Source organism: Drosophila mojavensis, unplaced genomic scaffold (genome assembly GCF_018153725.1).
Source record: "Drosophila mojavensis isolate 15081-1352.22 unplaced genomic scaffold, ASM1815372v1 contig_231, whole genome shotgun sequence".
NCBI classification, from domain to species: Eukaryota; Metazoa; Arthropoda; class Insecta; order Diptera; family Drosophilidae; genus Drosophila; species Drosophila mojavensis.
In genome coordinates this window covers 8397167-8418847 of record NW_025318772.1, presented here as the reverse complement: position 1 = coordinate 8418847, position 21681 = coordinate 8397167, and the positions used below count along the sequence as shown (strand labels likewise).

Below are 21681 nucleotides of genomic sequence, written 5' to 3'. Positions count from 1 at the left end.
TTAATCATTGACAGCCTCTTGTTAAAATTTGCAACTAAACGCTTGGTACTCCATTGAAAGGTGCATGGCTTAAGTACCCTGTGAACAATGCATCATCGGCTATGATTGACGTAACACAGTGGAATAAATCTTTTGTTGTTCTACAAACTGTTTATATGTAATGGCATATTCTAGTGTGAGTGTGTGTACAGGGTATCTTTTGTAGAGCATGTTCAAAGCTTAGCTGCACTCTTAGCATTGGCTTTGATCTATTAGGAAATATTTAATCTACTATATGAGCTAGTTACATGCTTTAACTCACAACTGTGTCCAAAGGGCATCTTCAGGTCCAGCATTCTTGCAGAATAGCTAGAACTCATTCTTGGCTGTGTATTTTATGTCTTATTTATAGCTAGTTGTTAATGACAATGCATGACGTTCGTCTTTGGTCAACTGGGCACTCGAAAATGCATAAAATAGCCTTTTCTTTCTCTTTCTCTTCTTCTTCTTCCTCCTCTTCCTTTCTCGAATGCTCGAATGCGACTTTTCTACTTTTCCATTTTTCTACTCCTTAAAGCTTCTAGGAAGGGGATTTTTTCTTTTTTGTCTATTCTGCGACTCAATCATTCGGCGCAAGACCGGAAGCATGCAAACTTTTTGCTTCCTCTTCTAGATTTTTCGGGGTTTGGTTTTGGCTGTGCGTTGTCTACGCCATTTTGTTTATTTTTTGACGATTTTTTCGCCATGCACTGTTAAGGTAGTCAGAAAGGAGTATATCGGTTTACTTATTGACGAACTGCTTGAAATAGAGTCTTCAAAGTAAAAGTCGGACTATCATTATATGAAATTTGTAATGATGCTCTAGAGATTTACTTTTATATTGCATCGATATCTATAGTTTTTTTCAAAATTTAAATTTACCAAATTGTTTACCAAAGAAGTTACATTAAAGCTGAGCAAATGTGATATCGATATCTATTTGATTTCTTAATTTTTCCATCATTAAACGAATATTGGGCAGCCATTTATGCCCGACAAAAATGTTCGCACTCTAGTTTTTCTTTTCGATGTCTGCGCCATTGTTGGTTCAAGTGAAAGTTTTGGCTTGGATTTGAAGTTCGCCATTTGAAATTTTGCGAATGCATAATTGAGCAAAACCAGCGTAAAAGCGTCCGAGCCAAAGCAATTTGTTGAGGTTGTTGTTGAAATTGCAGAGAGCGCAGCAAGAGTATAGAGTGGGCCACCACATGGCACTTAACCTTAGTCGCAGGCTAAATCCTTAGCCCCCGTTCCAATTCGATTCAATTGAATTTCTGTGCGAATGCAACTGTAGCGCATTCCAGGCTAGCGACAGTGAGCCAGACAGACAGACAGACATACAATTGGCATGTCAGCGGCAGAGACGGTCTCATAGCGGCACCCACCCGTACACAGATGCACACATACACACACAGGGGCGCATACATATGCAGCTGCTCGAGCACTTGGCCAACAATTTGACAATAACGAGCTGGGCGAACTGCCCGCCCAATTTTCAAACCAAACCTGAAGTTGAAAAGCTTGCCACCACAGAACAATAATAATAGCAACAACCACATAACAAGCAGCCTCACACACTGAGGCAAGAGCGCTGCACGACTAGAGAATACCCAGCACTCCAGCTGAGCTGAGTGCGTTTGAATGTGTACAGGTTATATTTCAGTTGTCCATTTCAAGATTGTTTACCTATATCTTTTATCTGGTGTACGTAAGAATATAATTATGGTTTGCTATAGGCTGGAGGGGCATTTCGGATACATATTTCTAAAATAGAATCAATTTTTAATTTATTTAATTTTGTAGGAGCTCCTACAGCTATGTCTACATATCCAAATTTTTATAGATAGAAACGATAAACATATAATAATTTATATAGGTCATATAAATTCATAGAATCATTAGATAAATCTATATATTCATATTTTTTTGTTATAACTGTAATGAATTTTGGAATGCGAAAATTGTGTTTAATTATTAATTATAATATACACTTGTAATGTTTAAACATTTTATTGTGGTTTTTATCCCCATATAAACAATATATAATCGACATCCATTCAAAGGGTATACAGGGTATATAACAATTGCACTTTTCAATTGTTTAGCCCGTTGTCCAAATATTGCCAGGTCGAGTGAACCTCAGCGCGTGTTTGGCTCATTATTATGAAGCGCTCTGTGCCTTTGTCTTCCACTGGGGGGCTTTACTTTTGGCGAGGCCATAAATAAATCTCAATTAAAGTGCAACCCTTCTCTTATTTTTATAGAAAGGGTATTATAAATTTGTCACGAGGTAGACAGCTGTGAAACTTTGTACTCAGAGAAAAGGGACAAAAACTTGCTGACTTTGACTTAGTATAGAAAACTAAAGTAACCAATTCAAAATAATACATGTTTAAAAAAGAAAAAGAATTGACTTATGTTAGTTCTACAATAGACTACACTCGTATACAGATATTTATAAGAGTATTTCATATTCGCCACGCGACCCGCAGCTAACTGTGCTTGTGGTGTTTTTGTTTTTTTTTTTTCGGATAGAGGGCGTGTTTGTGCGAGATAACAATCAATCAGCGACCAAGCGAGTGAGTGGCATGGCATGAGTAGCAGTAGCAGCAGGACTCAATCTCCGGCTGCTAGGCTGCTGTCCAGAGAGTTTGTCCCACGTTCACACCACGCCCGCCCGTTCCAAAAACAGACGCCTTTCGGCAGCCATGCTTTATTCTTTTGTCTATGCCAGCCAAACTCCCGCAACTGCAGCCGGCTCTCCTGCGCTCAACGCCGCAGCGCACTTGCATGTGCTTTATTTTGTTTCTCTATCTTGTTGTTGTTTGTTTTTCACTGTCCAGCCTAGACCCTGGGACTAAGTCTCAGTCACAGTCGTTAAGCGTGACTTTCTTATTGTTGTTTGTTGGCTTTTTGCATACCGACAGCAGCAACAGCAGCAGCAGCAACAAAAAGCGAACAAACAAAAGAGCCGAAGTAACCGAAGCAACCGAAGCCCCAAACCCAAAAGCCGAAGCCAAAACGTTGGCCACTTGCTCGCTGGCCATTCAGTCTTTGACAAGCTATTGTCGCGAGCGGACGTATCTGCGGAAAACATAAGTGCATAACTGCATCAAAGTAAACAACTGTAAAACTGTAAAGCCCGATTAACAGTGCACTGTTAAATTAACATAACGCGCAACTTTGGCGCCATCAAGCGATGCGCTTCTAAGCATTGAACTTCAAGTACAACAACAACATTTTTATGTTAATCACAATGAGTGCAACGCGAGCAAAAACAATCACAACAAAAATAACAACAATAAAGTCTGCTAACAACTGGCGCTGGATATGGTAAGTAAATATGTATGTATAGGCCTATTTATATACAGACAGCTTCAGCTGCTTAAGCGCAGCCAAGAGAGTCCTTTCACGCGGTCAGTTTGCGTGGCTGCCTCAGCCAAGCGAACCAATGGCATCTCCCTCAAGAGCTCCGTTTGCGTGCCGCTGGATCTGCATATACATATATATAAATATATACATGATTTATTGGGTATTATCAGTGTTACCTACATTATGCTTAGTCGCTGTGTTTGGACGTGTGCCTGCTTCTGTGTCAGCGTATTGGGCTTGGATGCTGGCTTGGCCCAGATCCTGAACTTGGGGCAATGTAACCGTTTGCTAGCTCTGTGAAGGCGAGTAAGTGAATTGGGTTTGAGTGCATGAAATTGTCTTACTTTTTCGGATGTCTCTGCTTCAGCTTGACCAGCTCCGCCTGCTTGGCTGCCTCCCGTTCCTTCTCCAGTTTTTGCTTCTGCAACTCCAACTGCTTGAACTCTAGCAGCTGATTGAGGGACTCGACGCTTTTAAGCAACAGATTACTCTGACTGTTCATAGATCGCAATAGCAAATTAACTATACGCTCCTTTAGCTCCTCCTGCTCCTGCTCCTCCTCTGCCGACAGGCTGGAGATGTCCGTCTGCGCATAGCTTGCTTGTCGGCCCGTTCCGAGCGTCGTCTGAGTACCTGCGATGCTCCTCGCAATAGGCATCACTAGTGTCTGTGTCAACCTGGACTTCAGCTTCAGCTCCACCTGTGTGGAACGCATCTCCATTTTGAGCTTCTTCGTTTGGCAACTGGCGAAGTTGAAGACTCGTATAGTCGTCTGCTGTTGCCTGGATACCATGAGACTAAGATCCAACGTATCCACAGAGCAATGCGAGTACTGTACCACAGTTGTCTGAATATATGTGTCCCTTGTCATCAGCTCCTCCATTGAGCCAATGGTCGTCTGACTGTTAGCATCACAGACGCGCTTCGTACTCGCCTTTTTGCTAGACTGCCGCAGTAGACCCTTGGAGCGCCGACCTCTTCGCATGCTCTTCGCCTGCCGTATCTTCAGGTAACCATCCTGCAGCACATAACAGAGCATATAGCTAAAAAGTATCATCAATAGAGCAGTTATCACTAAGTTAATCCCTCTTCAATCTTACCTCTCTTTGCCACACTTGATGCGCTTGTGTCGCAGCATTGGACCCTCTGTCGACAGGGACAACTGCAACAAGTTCTTTAAATTTACCTTAAACATAACCAAGCTGAAGTAATAAAAGTATTAACGATTTCGACAATTAAGTAAAAGCTAGCACAGTTCTCGGTCTTCAAAAACTTTACAATTTGAACATAAAACTATAATGATTTTTTGTTGAGTATATATACGATATATAGTTTTGTCGAATTATAGTTAGCAACGGTGTAACAATCTATTCTGATCTTAGAGATCTGATATGCTAGAGTATCTAGGCTTCGTCGTTTCACATTTAACCATATTTATTAGTCACTTTTTACTGTGTGTTAAATTAAAAGGCCAATCGACTGAGCTGTGTCTGCGTCTGGCCACAAATCTGTTCAATTTTGACACGCAGCCCTTTGCGAATTTGTCTTTTCGAACACGCAAACTTTGTGTTGTTCGTTGTTTTCTGTTGGTTTATGTTTTTTTTTTTTTTTTTTTTTTGGTAGCTGTTGTTGTGGTTTGTCTTCCTTTTTTTTTGTGTTTTGGCCGCGGGGACTTCTTTGTGGCTGTGGCTGGTTGCATTAATAATTCACATATGCCACATCTGTTGTCTGCGCACAACAGCAAAAAGGGAGCTGCATTCGATTATTTTTCAATTTATCAAGTGGACCCCGACTCAATCCACCAAACGAGCCAAACTGCCCTTGGTTGGGTTGGCTATTGGTGGTCAGTGCTAAATACGTGTCGATTGGGATACAATTTGATTTGACTGCTGCTGGCACTGCAATTGAAGGAAGCGCATTGTCGTGCCATATGCCCGGGCCAGGTCTGCAGAGTCAACGACTTGCCCCTGCCCAAGCATCAATCAGTGGCGGCAGCCTCTAATCCCGCCTGGGGGGCGCATTGGTTTTTAAGTCTTGACTCACAATTTATGCCAGCTTCGCTCAAAACTACTTGTATACGCTTGCCTAAGAGTATCATAGCTAAGTGACTTAGTTGGTAATAAACCTGAAAACTTTTTATCATTTCCCCTTGTTGAGTTGCAATATCTAGCAAGCCTTTTAATATCTTTGGATTTCATATGAAATTGTCAATCTCAATCTAAGTTGATTACTGTCTGATGATCTATCTCCACAGTGTGGCAGCTCCATTTAACCGTCTTTAAATAAGGCTGCCAATCGATTATACGAATTTGAATTTGATCCTTTTATATCGATTTTTGGATTTGGCAGTCTGGCAGCTCCGTTTACTTGCATTTAAATTTATGTCATTTATCTAGCCGATCTCTTCGCAAATTCCTGCAACGTTAGAGATATGTATGTACATATGTATATTGTACACTAATTTATTTCAAATTTTGTAGCTGTCTGGCAGCTCCAGGGCTCAACGTTGTTTCAAATTGTAACGTTTCTTTTTACAAAAATTTTTGTAAGAGTATTTAAGCTTCAGCACTGCTATCGTACTCAGCTTTTTATTTAAAATTTTTTCTTTGCGCATAGAACGCTGCATGCATTGTGTGTGTGTGTATCTTGAGGCTAAGTCTTGTCTTGGGACCCACTGCCAAATGCCAGGCACGTCGCTACGCTGTGGTCGCCTTCGGTTACATTTGATGCATAAAGCTTCGTCAATATATGCCCACATACATAAATGTATGTATGTGTATATGTACGAATGTATGTATATGTATATGTGTCCAGTATAATTTGCTGCTTGGCCCTGTAAAATGGCCAACTGCTTAGTCGGTCAATAACTTTTGACGCTGTGAAGACATCGATATTGGCACAGCCTAATGATTTTCTGGAGCATTCTGCCAGACCGTAATATTGGCAGTTCTCTCTCGCTCATCCGCTCCTCCTCTCCCCGTTTTTTACTTTATTGGCAGCTCTTATGAATGTTCCGCTGTTGGAGTTGTTGTTGCTGCTGCTGCTTGCAAGTGAAATTCTCTCACACCCCTCCACTGAACCGTAGCGCATGTGACTTTCGTCTATGCCCGTTTTCTCAACTATTCATTTTACACACATATATTACATTGTAATTGACTAGCCTGTGTGTGTGTGTGTGTGTTTGTACGTGCTCATTTGCATTTTTAGACGCTTTTCTTTGCGCTTTCTTCCTTATTATTGGTGGGCAACAACAACAAGAGCATTAGAACTTTGTTGCATGCACTAGAGCGGAGCGCGTGTCGTGTGAGTAATAAAAGATCACGAAAATGTAGAGCTCGAATCTTTTTTTAATAAATTACATTTGACATTTATAATATAAAGCTATCAAATAAAGTTAAAGCTCAGTATGTTCAATAAGTAAAGTAACTTCATAGATATTGGAATAAGATTTCTGGCCTCAGTTTCGTGACACGCACACACCTCTAGCTTGCACCCTTTGGCCAATTGTCAGTCGGTTGCTGGCTCGCCCGTTCGTTCGTTGGTTCGCTGGGTTTAGTATTTCAAAAGGCTGGCCGCTTCTTAAATTCAGCTCAAAATGCATTCACTTGGCTCTTGACTTGGATTACAACGGCCCATCGAATGTGGCAGGCACTGACGCTTGATTGACCCTGAACCCCAGAGATATGTGGAGTGCACCACGCTTAATCCCTTATAGAATTTCGCACATAAAATCCAAAAATACCAGCAAATAAAAACACAGGCCATAAAATGAGTTTTTATTTTGCAGTTTATGTTGCTTCGTTTGCTTGGCTGCTGCAGCACAGGCGAACAGCAGCAGCGGCAGCAGCAACGGTAGCGGGAGCAAGTCCTCTCCGGTGATTGCCAAGGATGCCACGCATATATATAAAATCAAAAGACAGGACAAATACCAACAGCCGCAGAAGCAGCAGCAACAGCTGCCGCAACAGTTGCAGCTGCGGGGCAGCCAGAGCGATGTTGTTCCAGCCCAGCAACAAAAGCAACTGAAAAGGCGTACACATGCACTCAACAAGAAGCTGCTCAGGTGAGTAACGAGCGGAGGCTTGAGGGGAGCACTCAGGCTCATTTTGGGCTTAATTAATGCAACGTGTCTAGTGCCAAAGAACAAGAACAACAACAACAACTGTTGCGCACGTCTGTGCTTAGCTGGCATGTCTGTGCGATCATAAATTATATTATGATATATTCGTGGTAAACGTTTAGGGCTTACTGGACAGACAGATAGGCAGACAGACAGAGCAAGCCCCCTTTTTCTGAATATCTCTATATATAAACTCGATTTCACTGTGTGCAGCACTTGTACTGAAATTTAAATATAATGCGACTAAAAAGTTCTTATTTCATTCTGCATTCTTTTAATCTGGCAACACTTTATGCATTTTTCGACAAATTAATTCGCGTGCATAACAGTCCACAGTCCGGCAACTCTAGCAGTTTCTAAAAAAGCTTTTGGTAAAGACACGTATCATTAATTGTCAAATTGTTAATAACAGTATTTATTAAAGCTTGTTAATCTCTTTTAACAAATATTCAAATCAGAATTTAATCATTTGCCGATTTTTCCTGTCTGCCTGTCGCACTTGCAGCAAACTGGGCTTTGTGAAGGTGAAGGCGCCGAATAGCCATAACCGGAAGCGCTTGGCTGTTGAGTCACGCCGTCACTCGTCGCGGGATGATTCACACATGTTCATCATCAAATTGCCGCCAAATCTGCACTACTATTCAGGACCCAACAGCGTGCAGAATACGCTGGATGCTGTCAAGGGGCAACAGCAGCCGGAACAGAAGAAGCCACAACAGCAGCAGCAGCAAGAGAAGTCTCATCAAATGAGCAACAACATCCATGACAACGCACCCAACATGCCAGCAGCGGCCAGTGAGGCGTCGGCGTTGAAAACTAACGGGAAAAAGGTAAACGGGATTCCATTAGGTTACGCCAAAAAAACAACAACAACTACACTGTAAAGAACTGGCTCTAATATCGCTTCTTGGGGCCTGGCCTGGTCGGGTTTGGTCTGGCCAACCGTTGATAAACATCGCTGGCGCGCATGCGCACAAAACAAATTGCAAAAAGCAAACACACAGACACACACACACACCCAGACAGAGGCCGAGCTGAAAATGGATTACCCATGTGGGCCATTGCATTTCGTCGACTGCTGCAGTCATGGCTCACCCATATAGACAACAAATAAGTAAGAGTGCTCGAGTCAAGGCTGCTCGATAAGGAGATACCCAGCAATCAGCAGAGATAGCCGATTATATAAACACATTTCAATTAGGACAACACAAAGTTATCGATTGAAATGAAACGATCGATAGCTTTGTGAAAACAAATTTGAATTTTGATACTATCGGTATTTAGAATTAGAATTTAGAATTGCTATTTAGAAGTTTCCAGCAAATGCAATCTTATCACCTGCCAATCAATATGCCAATTTTGTATATAGCTGCAGGGTATAAATAGCCATGCACACATGCACGTCCAACTGGCGACCGAGTTACCAACTTCGGGCACAGCTTCCAGACATTATTGTGGCAGTGGCAAAGGCAGTGACAGCTACTCCACAGTCTCAGCTATTTATATACCCATGGAAAATGCCATTGCGAATTCAGTTGCAGTTGCAGTTGCAGTTGTTGTTGCTGTTGCTGTTGCTGCTGCTGTAGTTGCTGTTGCTGTTGCTGTTGCTGTTGCTGTTGCTGTTGCTGCTGTGTCAATGTCAATGTTGTTGCATGCGGCAGGCATAAAATTATTACGCTCTCACGGCTCCAGCTTTAAATAAATATGCAAGCCATGGGCCATTAACCAACCTCAATTAAAAATGCAATTTGTTAGGAGACACTCGTTGACTAATTTATGGCGTTTGGCCAAAAGCCAGCAACAGATATGGCTAATGTTAAGGCAACAGTTACAGTTACTGATAATGTTAATTGAAATGTAATTCTAATATGCATGTACACACATATGACTGCAGCATATCAATATATACATATATACAATATACATGACATAGCTTATCCAAAATGCATATAAGAATAATCGTAATCTTGATCGAGGGCTAATGTTAATGTTACATTGCTTACAGCTCCTTACAGTAATGTTTCTGTTAAGCATACTGTTGACTGCATGTTACTGTTACTGTAGCTACTACTGTTAGCATTACAAATCTTCTATGCTTATACGCATCTAATCAATACCCATGGCACATTGCAGGTCTCATTTCCGTTCAGTTCGAATGGACGACCGGCTCGTATCTACCATTGGAATCTGCCAGTGCTGAAGCAGGCACTGCAAAAGAATCCGCATTTTGCTCACGTATCTGCGGCGGATCGTAATCGTCTGCTGGACATCGAGAAGATACCGACATGGCGCAAACCCTGGGAGAATGATACCATCGAGAAGTCCTTTACAGCGGGCAGCGGCAAGGCCAAGTACAGGAAATCACTCAAGCAGAAGTCGCCCACATATTACGCCCCCTCGCAGGTGGTCAACAAGCAGAGTTTCCACAAGTACTTTGCCGGCAACGGCAAACCCAAGGGCCTCTATGTGATCAAGGAGCATCAGACGAAGCCGCAGTTCTATCAAAATATCATATCATAAGAATTTTACTTTCAGTTTTTCAGCTATCTAATGCCAATTAAGCTCGGCATGCATCTATAAGACTGTGGTGTGGGCATTCGCTAATTATAGTGTTTTATTTTTTAATTTGTGTACCACGCGTATGAAACTCAATATATAAGTCTATATTTTCTTAAATATATACAATGTGACTATATATTCCAGTCACTTGTGGACTGCATTTCTTTTCAAGCCTTTCCGTCCAACTTCTTCAAATCGTAAGCAAATTGAAAATGGTTTGCAACTGTGACTAAACAATCAGACTAAACTGGAATTTATTTATTAACAATTAATCAGCTTCTGGTATACTTAAGTGCATGCACGAATTTGTTTAAACAAATAAATATGACTGATTTAAAACAAAAACCTATTCGCAACAGCAACTCAATTCATTTATAGCTATGACCCACTGCACGCATAATCTATCCATAGAGAAGGTCAAACGTGATCCAATTGAGTGAGAGCAGCTGAAGAAAGCCATGAAGATACAGGTTTAGATACAGATATATATATATATACAGATAGAGATACAGATGCAGATACAGATGCAGAGACATATACAGATAAAGATACAGATACAGATACAGATACAGATACAGATACAGATACAGATACAGATACAGATACAGATACAGATACAGATACAGATACAGATACAGATACAGATACAGATACATATACAGATACAGATACAGGTACAGATACAGATACAGATACAGATACAGATACAGATACAGATACAGATACAGATGCAGATACAGATACAGATACAGATACAGATGCAGATACAGATACAGATACAGATACAGATACAGATACAAACACAATTTGATATCTAGATATAGATATAGATACAGACATAGATGGAGCTCCTGATGCAGAAGATGTGGTTACAAGTATAGCTAAGGAAAGATGCATATATATTTGTAGGATAGAACTAAAGTACTACATACAATGCCAAAAATGGCGACTGCGAGCTTGAAGCTTGAATATCATTTATTGTATTCTTTTATTTTGGCAGTCTCCGCGCAGCTGCTCAAACAGCGGAACGTGCGCAATTTTGTTAGAAATTTTTTGTTTTGCTAATTATACGAGAAGTGGAACTGAAAATTGAGATCGCAATTGAGTTTGGGTTGGAGCTTGTAAGCCTGGGAGTGCTACGGCTAAGCCCTGAGCTTGATATGCGCACTCGCCTGGAAACGGAAGCGAGGCATGCACAATATCTCATTTGGCAGATAAAAAGCTCAAGCTACACACACACGTACAGATAGACAGACACATACATATATAAATAAATAGCTGTATGTCTTTGGAAGTGCGTACGAAGCAATAAGTAACAATAATAATAATAATAACAATCAAAATGAATCGCAGACGACAAAAAGTCGGGATAGCCGCACCTCCGAAAGTGGCGCATAAATAATCGGCTTGATTCGCAGCTCATTATGCACTGTCTTCGGCTGAGCTAAGCGGGTATATTGGGTATCTTCGGCAAATTGAATAGTACATGAAACATATATACTTGATATAGGCTAGGTCAACGGATGGAGAGACAACCAGACGGAGGAAGTATTGAATGAACAGACAGGCTGACGGGCGGACTGACAGACATGCCAATGTTGAATGACTAAGCTCGTTACGGTGAATGTGAGACGTGTGCTTCTTCATATTAAAAAAATATATAAACAAAATCATACCCTAAGAGCTCGATCAACCCATAAAAACTCCACTCAATAATAAATTATGATATCTTTAGCAAAGCAGCTCTATAACTACAGCAGAGTATCTTAGAGATTATCTATGACAGAGCATTAGATAGTCAGTAACAGCTGATCTGCATGCTTGGGATTTCTCTTCTTGTTGTTGCTGGCGACTTTGCCGCATAATTGTTTTCATGGCTTGGCTTGGCCTGCTCCGACTTGGCCTGGCTTGGCCTGGCCTGGCTCCGCTTATGCTTATGCTTTTCCATCGCTGCTGACTCACGTACATTGAACTTTTCACCCGTGTCTCTGTATCTGTGTCTGTATTTGCGGCTGGCGCATTGCGTGCCCATCTTAAGTAGATTTAATGACTTGTTCTTTTGTGCGCAAAAAACTGAAAGAGAATGAAAATGTGAGACATAAATCACATTTATGACGACTGTTGCCGCCCGGTCGGTCGGTCGTTCGGTCGTTCGGCCGGCAGCTTAATACAGTGGATAGTTCGGCTACATTGATTCATCTGCCTAATGGCATTCCAGAATGCAAATTGCAGAACTTCAGTGGCGTTGACAACAGTTAGATGTGGCAATCACAGATGCCACATTGCAGTCAGATAACAATCATTGGGATAAATGTGGCATGGGGCATCAAGCGAAGCTAAGAAAAACCAATCTCCAAACAACAAGTTAAGCTTCTTGATATCAGCGCAGCAACTTGTTAACGCCATTCCATTTCCGCCTGTCATATCAAAATAATTATCTCAAAGTGTTGCTTAGACCAACCAAGTCCTAAGAACCATGACCACGATATGCGGCCGCAGCCGCAGACGCTGCCGCAGCAGCGACAGCAGCAGCAAAAGCAATCAGTAACGGGCGTCGCTTGGTTTGCGTGCGAGGAGGCATTGGAGACTACAACTTGATTTGCCAGAACTCGTTTTACACGCAATCTTGATGGCAATTATGTAATACCGAAATGTGCACTAATTAATATAACATTTCACTTAATTGTATTTACATAAGTTACGCGATTGCTTATTAATTGGTTGTGTAGCATACTTATAAGTGTGTAGCTGTCGGTTAACCGATCATAAGATAATCTACTCAAAATTGACAAGTAGTTTGCGACATTTGCCTTGATTGCATTATTTTATTACCCGCGAAATGTAGAAGCTTAAAAGGAAATTTGAATTCAAATATTACCGACAGTGTGGCGCAATCTATTTGGCAACAGATGGCGCTTCACAGCTTAACAGAGCTGCCACTGCCGCTGTCGATAAGCAGCTATCGATACTTATCGCCGTTGCCATTTACATTCGACAATAAACTTTACTATATGGCCACAGACTTGAGCTCTCAATTACGCGACATAATCCTCAACACTCATGTACCTCTAGTATTACCCGATTTTCCCATCAACTGGGAGTGCTTTGACGACTCGTTGCAGCACTGGTGCACGCGCTATGACCAGGATGCCAGTGTCGGCTCTCTGCCGGCATTCGAGAGCATGGACATCACCGACTGCGAGACGCCGCAATGGGAGCGCAAGAGAAAACATGTCAAGATGTCAATGCAGAAGTTTCTGCATAATTTCACAATGACTGCCGACAAACAGCCCAAAGAATGGGCTGCCTATCAATATGTACGTGCACATGACATGCCTCCCAGCTGCTTGAGCGGCATTGATTTCAAGTGCTTCGGATTTGCGGAGCACCAGAATGATTACAGCCTGTGGCTGGGCTCAAAAGGGGCCAATACGCCGTGCCACTATGACACGTACGGCGTGAACATTGTGGTGCAGGCCTATGGCAGCAAATCGTGGTTACTCTTTCCGCCCGAGACGCCACTGCAAAGCACGCGAATCCCCTACGAGGAGTCCAGTGTTTACTGCCTGGAGAACTTCTATGCGCCCGCGCCGGATAAGCTGCAGTATTACGAACAGTTCCAGGAGCACGCTTACCACTGCCTGCTACAACCGGGAGACGTGCTGATTGTGCCCCGTCAGTGGTGGCACTACGTGGAGGCGGTGTCCACTTCATTGAGTGTCAACTATTGGGTGCCGCTCAAGTCTGACCTGGACCTGACATTTGATGAGCTCCTGGTCAAGCATGTGGTCGAGAGCTTTGTGAAAGGCGAAAGCTATCAATTGAAACAGTATCTATTGAATCCCAATCAGCTGGGCGAGATAGCCGAATCCACCAGCTCGCTCTTTAGCCAATTCGAGCACGCAGTCCTGAAGCCGAGCCTGGACAACAAGCGCAAACTATGGGATACCGACTACTTGACTGAGAGCGAGGTACTGGAGCTGCTGCGCAGCGTCAGAGTGCGCGTTCGCGCCCTGGACGTGATGCCCAAGGAGGCCTATACCCAGCTGATCACAGACAATGCCAAACGACATACGCAAGACAGGCCGGGGCGAGAGAAGGATGCGATAATAAGCTCCACATTGGAGCAGCTGATCAATAGCATGTGTGCGCCTCGCTGCATTGCGTCCATCAAGCAAGAGTTCTTCCGCCGCATGAAGCAAATGAATGGATCATAGCTCTAGCCCACTAATCTGAACTAATGAATAAAATAATATGCAATAGATTACAGAGCTAAGACGGAACGTTTATTGTGATACTTGATTATATGAGATTAAAAATCCAATAAGCATTCATATTTGTTCTATAACACAATTTGAAGCAGAACCAAATGGGAGGGGATAGTGGAAAGGAGGAGCATTAAATGCCATACAATAGATAGATTCTAAATTCATGAATAACATAATATGCAATAGAACCGCTGGCTAAACACAGTGCGAGATAATTGTATGCGATTCCTCAGTTTACCAGCCGGGAGGCTTCTGATTGGGATAGCCGCCCTGTTGATGAGCATAACTGCCGGGATATGTGCCATAGTTGCCGGGTTGTGGTCCCTGCGGGAAGCCTCCATACTGATAGGGTGCTATAAATAGAAAATATACATTCGAAAATCTTTTCATTTCAACTTAATCAATCATACGCACCGCCTGGATATGGCAACGTGGCATAGGGATTGAAGCTCTGCGGCATGGGCGGTGGTACATATGTGGGATACGGCACGTTAGCCGAGGCGCCATAGGGCAGCGGCATGTGCACCTGGGCCGGATACGGAACGTTCGATGCAGGTGCAGCAGCTGTTGCTGGGGCATTTGGAATATCTAAGGAAGACAGAGGAATAAGCTTATAATGCACATAGAATTAGGTTATCTGATCCACTTACCGCTGCCGCTGCCCGACGTAGAGGCATAATGTGATGGCAGAGCCGGAGTGGCCGGCGGTGCCTGGCGACTGGACTCGGTGGTCAGATCCTTGAGCAGCTCCTCCTTCTCGGTCTTGCGCGCAAACACAAAGTCACTGATCTTATTCTGGAACACAACCAACAGCTGGGTGAGGTCATTATAGAACTTGGTGCCCTCCTGCAGATTGCCAGACAGCTCGATGTAGCTGTCGTAGGCGGTGGCCAGCTCCTGGTACAGTTTGTCGCGAGAGCTGCCGCAGTTGCCCGTCTCGGCCACGAAGGCGCCGTGGGCGCTCTGTATGTCAGCGACCAGCGTTGCCTGACGCTCCACGCTCTCCTTGACCTGGGCCTGCAGTGGGCTGAGCACCTGGCCAATGCGGGACAGCGACAGGGCTGGCTCATCGATGGCGCCATCTTTCTGCAGGGCACGCAGAAACTCGTCCTTCATGTTGAATGTGGCCGACTTCAGCTCCAACTCAACAGCATCGCGCTCCGCCTTGATCGTCTCAACGGCCTCCATCAGCTGCTTGAGGCGCTGCACACTGGAGCAGTTGGGATCCACGCTGCCGCTGGCGGATGGCAGCGATTGCTGTATTTGCTCCGGCGGCATCGAGAGCAGCTCAATGCCCTTCTGGTTGGCCTCGAACTTCTGGCGCACCACCTTGTCGGCCTCGATGGCATTGGTGATGACCTCGCGGTACTTCTTGGAATTGGTGCGGAACATTTCGGTGAGCTTGTCAGAGCTGATGCGTGTCCAGCGCTCCTTGAACTGTGCGCGCAGTTGATTGTCCGAGTCGCGCTCCTCATCCAGCAGCCGTTCCGTCTCATCCAAGATCTCGCGATTGCGATTAAGCAGCTCCGGCAAATCCTTCAGCATTGTCTTCAAGTGCTCAATGCCGCCCTTCTCACGCACCTCGTTCGCCTTCTCGCGCAACGATGGCGGCAAGCCGCTGTTGCTATCAGTCGTCTCCACGGCAGCAGGAAGATTGAGGCTGGCCAGCACCGCGTTCAGGGTTTGGGTTGCCTCGCGCAGCTTCATGATTTCGGTGTTGACAATCTCATTCTTGCGCATATCAGATGCGGTCAGCGCACGGTGCAGCTCCACGGGCACCAGGGCGCTGAAGATGTCCTTAAAGTTCGAGGCCATAGGCGTGGCCAGAGGCAGCGGCTTGGCCAGCTGTGCCTTGCCGGGCGAGGCCAATGTGCTCAGCTCCGGTATCATCTCATTATAAATGAACTCGTTGTCCTTGGTGGACTCGGCCAGATTGCGCTTGGCGCGACTGAAGTACTCATCCAGATAGGTCTCGTTGCCGCCACGAGATTGCGCGGCCTTGAACAGGTCGACGGCATTGCGCAGACGGGCGATTTCCTCCCCAATCCGCTTGGCCGACCGACAGACGAGACTCTGGTAAAGCTGCGTTAGCGCATGGAAGCCCGCCTGCTTTCCAGCGACTGTGGGTATCCACTCTTTCTCCCAGAGACGGCGCACCGACTCCTTTTGCATGGCGCGCAGCACATCCGCATAGAACTCCTCGCCCTGACAGCACAGTTTAGCTATGATCTGATCCTTCATATTGTCTGCGTAAATGGAACTGAGCTTAGTATGCAAAGATCTTGCATTTCTTATGGAGAGCTTTACCTTTAATGGCCTTCAGTATGAAGACTTCTTGGGCCTGTGCCACCATCAGGGCCTGCAGCACATTCAGCGCATCCTGACTCAAATCTGGCGTCGGCTCCGAGGGCACAGCTGCGGGTGTGGCGCTCTTCAGGTACTGGAAAATGCCCGCGCTCTGCTGCAACAGTTTTATGGCCAGCTTGAGGCCTTCGTCCGTGTCCAGGTCCTGGCTGGCAGCCACACTGCTCTGCAAGGCGGCAATGTTGAAGAGTACGCACACCTTCTCGTACAGCAGCGAGGTGTGAGCTGAACGATGAAGAGCAACGTGTTCAAACCGGTTCAAGCCTATTGCATCATAGCAGAGTCAGTACTTACTCAGACTAATCTTGCCACCGAAAATGGAGCCTTTGTCGAATGCATCCTTCCACTTGAAGGGTATCTGCAGCTCACTGGCAGATATCTTTGTCTCCAGTGCGGTTATTTGGTCGTAGTAGCTGAAAAGTAAATAAAAGTGAAACCAAACGCCAACGGCGTTTTATTAGACGACGTCATTCGCTTATGCTTGTGTTTACGTCTGGCTCTGGCTCTGGCTCTCTTTCTCTGTCTGTCTCTCTCACACACACACACACACACACACACACACACACTTGCAACTGATTAATTACAGCTACTTTAGTGCTATCAACCGCTATGAGTCACTGCACACAGCATAGAGAACCTACTTACGGCTATCACGAAATGCTATTGAAGAAAGTAAATTCCACTTACGCATAGACGATTTCCAGCGATGTCTCATACTTTTCGAAAAACTTCCAAATCGCCGTATTGCGTTGCTTTGAAAACTCATTTACTGCCTCCGCATACTGCGCCTTCTCTTCGGCACTGGCTCCATTGTAGGTGCTTTGTATTAGATTGTTCAGTGGCTTTATTATGTCCACCTCTGATGGCTTCTTCAGTGGCACTCCCAGTAGTTTGGACATTTTCAATGTGATTTGCAGCAATGCGCTATGTTTTCAAGAAATACTATTTAAATTTAATTTGCAGACAGAGACTTGTTTTTCCTTTATTGTGTGCTGCCTCCTATCTCATCAACAGCTGCGGCCAGTGTTGTGAAATTTGTAGGCAATTGGTGAGTAATTGCGTTGTCTGACGCGCTGCTACTAATAGTAGGACATTCCTGTTATATGTGGAGCAGCTCTAAAAGTTGAGGAGCAAGTCTGCTTACAATAGAAGCAATATGATTCGTCATCTTTTACATTTTGAATTATGTGCTATTTTTGCATGACTAATATAGATAAACTTGAGCAACAAGAATATAAATAGACTTTAATTCTTATAATAAGTAGATAAAAATATGTCAAATGCTGTGATTGAGCTCAAATATGCGGCATCTCTGTTAAGCGTCATGTTACCGGCGCCTCTTATAATGTTGGGATTCCTTTAACTATTGTGACTGATAACAAATCGCCGCCCAGCTGACAACTCTACCATATATGTAGAAAGCATGTCAACTCTAGACACTTTCTATTTTCTGATTGCGTTGTTGTGGAAGAAAACTGGGTGAAAAGAAGAAATTTCTGAAAATATATTAACATTAAATCAAGATTTTGGAACTAAGAACATAGAAATAAGTAGGAAACTCCTGTGAATTACAAGTGTTAGTGGCTGTGTGCAAGGAGGCGCTAACCACGAATAACGGGACTAAACACTTGCAGTAAGTGCAAAAAAAGTCAAGGGAAAAGAAAAGAAAAAAAAATCGAAGAATCCCCTAGCGATGGCTGATGTTGAAAAATTGACAGCCGCACCAGCGACTGATATACCTGTTTCATCTATAAATGCCAACGACACGGGAATAGCGAGCGGTAGCGCGGCCGATCTGGGCACCTCGCCCGCACAGGAGCCCTCAAGCAATTCGCATCCCCATGACTCTGAGTACGACACCGCTAGTGATTTAGAGGGTGATTACGACGACGATGAGAGCGATAGCGAGGAGGAGACGGAAACCGACGACGACGAAACCGAGGAGGATGACGATGAGCTTGGTAGCGGTACCGTTAGCGGTAACGGGCTCGATCGCAGCGGAGCCGACAGCGAGGCACAGAAGAAAGTTGATGAGGATCGCAGCAATCCTCAATATATACCAAAACGTGGCACCTTCTACGAGCACGACGACCGCACGGCCGAAACGGAAGCCGACGGCGTTATTGATATTGGCAGCGATGGTGGCCAATGTCCACCGGGTGTGGAGCCCACTGGCGATGATGTGTCCAATGGCAACACTGCCACAGGATCTACGCCGGCTGGACAGACGCCAACCATATCACAAGCTTCGAAAACCATGAAGAAATGGCAGCCAGCTTCGGGCGGTGATCGTTGGTCCCACGATCGCTTCGAGGCCAGCGAGCAGGCGCCCAAAACTCGAGCAGAGCTACTGCAATCCTATGGATACGATATACGCAACGAGGATGCGGCGCCGCGTGCCCGTCGCCGACGACGTTATGGGCGTGGACCTAGCAAATACTCGAGAAACTGGGAGGATGAGCAGGCGTATCTGAAGGCCAGCAATAAGGAACGCAAGCCACCCCGACCCCAGGACTTCCCGGCACTCAACGAGCGCAGCAGCACATCCAGCAGCAACAACAAAGTGCGTCGACCGCGCAACTCCATTTCGCGCGAGGAGAAGGAGAATCGCGGCGAGCGACGCAACAATCATGCCGCCACTGCAGCTGGCGTGTGCAACGAGAAACAGCACGCCACTGGCTCCGGCTCAATGGCAGGAGGCAAGTCGCAGGAGCCGCGTGAGCGTGAGCCCAGGCAGCGCAACTATGGACGCGCCAATGGTGGCCACAATGCCAACGGACGACAAAATGCCATGGAGTTCAAACAGAAGTCAAATCGTGGTTCACATGGACGCGGCGATCAGCGCGATTATGCGGAGCAACGCGGCGAGCGGGATTACCATGTGAACAGATCGAATGGCAGCGGACCGAAACAGATAATCGATATACAGACACATCAGCAGCAACAGCAGCAACAGCAACAGCAGCAACAGCAGCCACAACAACAGCAGCAGCAACAACAACAACACAGGCAACCACAGCAGCAGCAGCAGCAACAGCAGCAGCCACAACAACAGCAGCAACCACAGCAGCAACAACAGCCTCAACAACAGCAAAAGCATCTGCCATTGGCCACATCGAATCTATCGCATCGTTTGCAACAGGTGCAGCAGCGTAACGATCCTAGCCATGTGGGCAGCGTGCAAATGCACTCGCTGGCCACGCAGAACCAACAGCAGCAGCAACAGTTGCATCTGGCACAGCAGCAGCAGCAGCCGCAACAATTGCCAGCGGAGCAGCGCAGCGGGCCTAAGCGCTACTCCAGTCTGAGGCGCAGCCAGCACGAGGCCTCACAGCAACAGCAACAACAGCAGCAGCAGCAGCAGCAGCATCATCTAGTGGAACAGCAACAAATGCAGCAACAATTGCAGCTGCAACAGCAGCAGCAACAACAGCAGCAGCAGCAGCAACAACAATCGCAGCTAATGCTGCAGGATCCTCACATGCTCATGCAGATCGCCTACCAGCAGCAGGAGCTGCAGGCGCAGCTGCAGACACTGCAATTGGGCCCAGCACCGCCAGCAGCGGTGGCCGCGCCTCAGTCCAAGCAACATGCGCCGCCCGCAGCAGCCTATCCACAGACGCAGGGCGCGCCCTATTATGAGTCGGTACCCGTGCAGGTGCCTGTGCCGGTGCAGGTGCCGGTGCCCGTGTCAGTGCCGCAGGCACCGTATGTGAATCCGGCCAGCAATGCCTATCTGCCGGCCACGCCAGCGGCCGTGGCCTATGCCCAGGCACAGTCGGCAGCCACGGTGGCGCCACAGCCAGCGCCTCAGGCGGCGCCGCCGCCGTCCACGCAGGCCGGCCAGGCCTATCATCAGAATTATAATACGGTCGGCGGCACCACATATTTCGTGCCGCCGGCCCAGACCACAACCCGCCCCGCTGTGCTGCCCCAGAGACGACCCACCAATGCCATACCCATCCTGCCGCCATCCGAGAAGCATAAGACGCGCACGGCCAAGCCGGACGAGGGGGCCAGTGGCAGCGGCAGTGGCAGTGGCAGCGGCGACAACATCGATCACATCATTGACAACATGTTCGTGCAACGCCCGGCCTTCCAGCCGCCGCCCGCGTCGGCAGCAGAGACACCGAGCGACGATGGTAACAGCAGTGCAACTGTTGCTCAGCCAGCGGCCGTTGACCAGACCCACCTGGTGGCTGCGGTGCCCGGGCAAGAATGAGTGCACGTTTATGCTGATCCGCGGCAGCAGCAACAGTTGCAATTGCAGCAGCAACAGCAACAGCGACACCTGCGCAGCCATCAAGCACAGGAGGAACTGATGTCCAGTGGCTATGCCCTGCTGCCGCCTCAGATTAGCTACTATCGTGCCCACTAAAGGGCACGAAAAACCCGAAGATTTTGACGAGATTGTTTCTTTAGCGGAAGGGATCTGTGATCCTTGCCCCAACACTCACTCAACCTTTTTTAGAGCACACATACACACACACACACACACATTTGTAATTAGCGAATAGTTGCACTTAATCGAACTAACTAAGGTCGTTTCGACTACACCCAGAGTTCAGCGTAAGGCTTTCCAAGTAATCCATATATATACTATATATATCTAGTAATAGAAAGTATCAAAAGAATTTTTAACCAGAGTCCTCTCGCTGGCGCTTATTATCTAAATACATGAATATATATAAATATATATAGTCGCATTTTGAAGTTGGATTAATCGTGAATTGTAATTAATCATTGAACATTTGAATTTCAATAAAAGTTGTAACACTTAAAGCAAACCCTGAAAAAAATATGATTATTTTATAGACAATATTAGATCTGTTTTGGATCTATAGAGGTTACAAAAAGAAGTAAATAAATTGAATAACGCTGGTTTGACTAGTGAATATCCTAAACAGAATCGAATTAGCTGATCTGATCAGAATCAATCTCTCGATTTCAACGAACAATTTAAATACAAAAACATTTATC

The 21681-nt window shown here is 45.5% G+C and overlaps 5 protein-coding genes across 5 annotated transcripts; 3 read left to right on the top strand and 2 right to left on the bottom strand.

The window, feature by feature from the left end:
* The first annotated feature begins 3062 nt into the window (after window positions 1-3062).
* Window positions 3063-10205, top strand: LOC6575341. The gene is made up of 4 exons (XM_002001317.4): window positions 3063-3351; window positions 7178-7453; window positions 8016-8340; window positions 9644-10205. Exons 1-4 carry the CDS (start codon window positions 3263-3265, stop codon window positions 10028-10030), a joined length of 1077 nt encoding a protein of 358 aa, XP_002001353.2. The 5' UTR covers window positions 3063-3262; the 3' UTR covers window positions 10031-10205.
* LOC6575342 lies at window positions 3239-4973 on the bottom strand. Its single transcript, XM_002001318.4, has 4 exons — window positions 4491-4973; window positions 3735-4433; window positions 3571-3684; window positions 3239-3510 (listed from the first exon to the last, which is right to left on the bottom strand). The coding sequence occupies exons 1-4, from the start codon at window positions 4583-4585 to the stop codon at window positions 3396-3398; spliced, it is 1023 nt and encodes a 340-aa protein (XP_002001354.1). The 5' UTR covers window positions 4586-4973; the 3' UTR covers window positions 3239-3395.
* A 2835-nt stretch (window positions 10206-13040) lies between the features above and the next one.
* LOC6575340 (HSPB1-associated protein 1) lies at window positions 13041-14403 on the top strand. Its single transcript, XM_002001316.4, has one exon. The coding sequence runs from the start codon at window positions 13081-13083 to the stop codon at window positions 14284-14286; it is 1206 nt and encodes a 401-aa protein (XP_002001352.1). The 5' UTR covers window positions 13041-13080; the 3' UTR covers window positions 14287-14403.
* Window positions 14334-17739, bottom strand: LOC6575339 (programmed cell death 6-interacting protein). Its single transcript, XM_002001315.4, has 6 exons — window positions 17389-17739; window positions 16996-17114; window positions 16645-16926; window positions 14988-16583; window positions 14752-14925; window positions 14334-14690 (listed from the first exon to the last, which is right to left on the bottom strand). The coding sequence occupies exons 1-6, from the start codon at window positions 17598-17600 to the stop codon at window positions 14572-14574; spliced, it is 2502 nt and encodes an 833-aa protein (XP_002001351.1). The 5' UTR covers window positions 17601-17739; the 3' UTR covers window positions 14334-14571.
* A 367-nt stretch (window positions 17740-18106) lies between these two features.
* Window positions 18107-21488, top strand: LOC6575338 (mediator of RNA polymerase II transcription subunit 12). Its single transcript, XM_002001314.4, has one exon. The coding sequence runs from the start codon at window positions 18395-18397 to the stop codon at window positions 20921-20923; it is 2529 nt and encodes an 842-aa protein (XP_002001350.1). The 5' UTR covers window positions 18107-18394; the 3' UTR covers window positions 20924-21488.
* The last annotated feature ends 193 nt before the right edge of the window (window positions 21489-21681 follow it).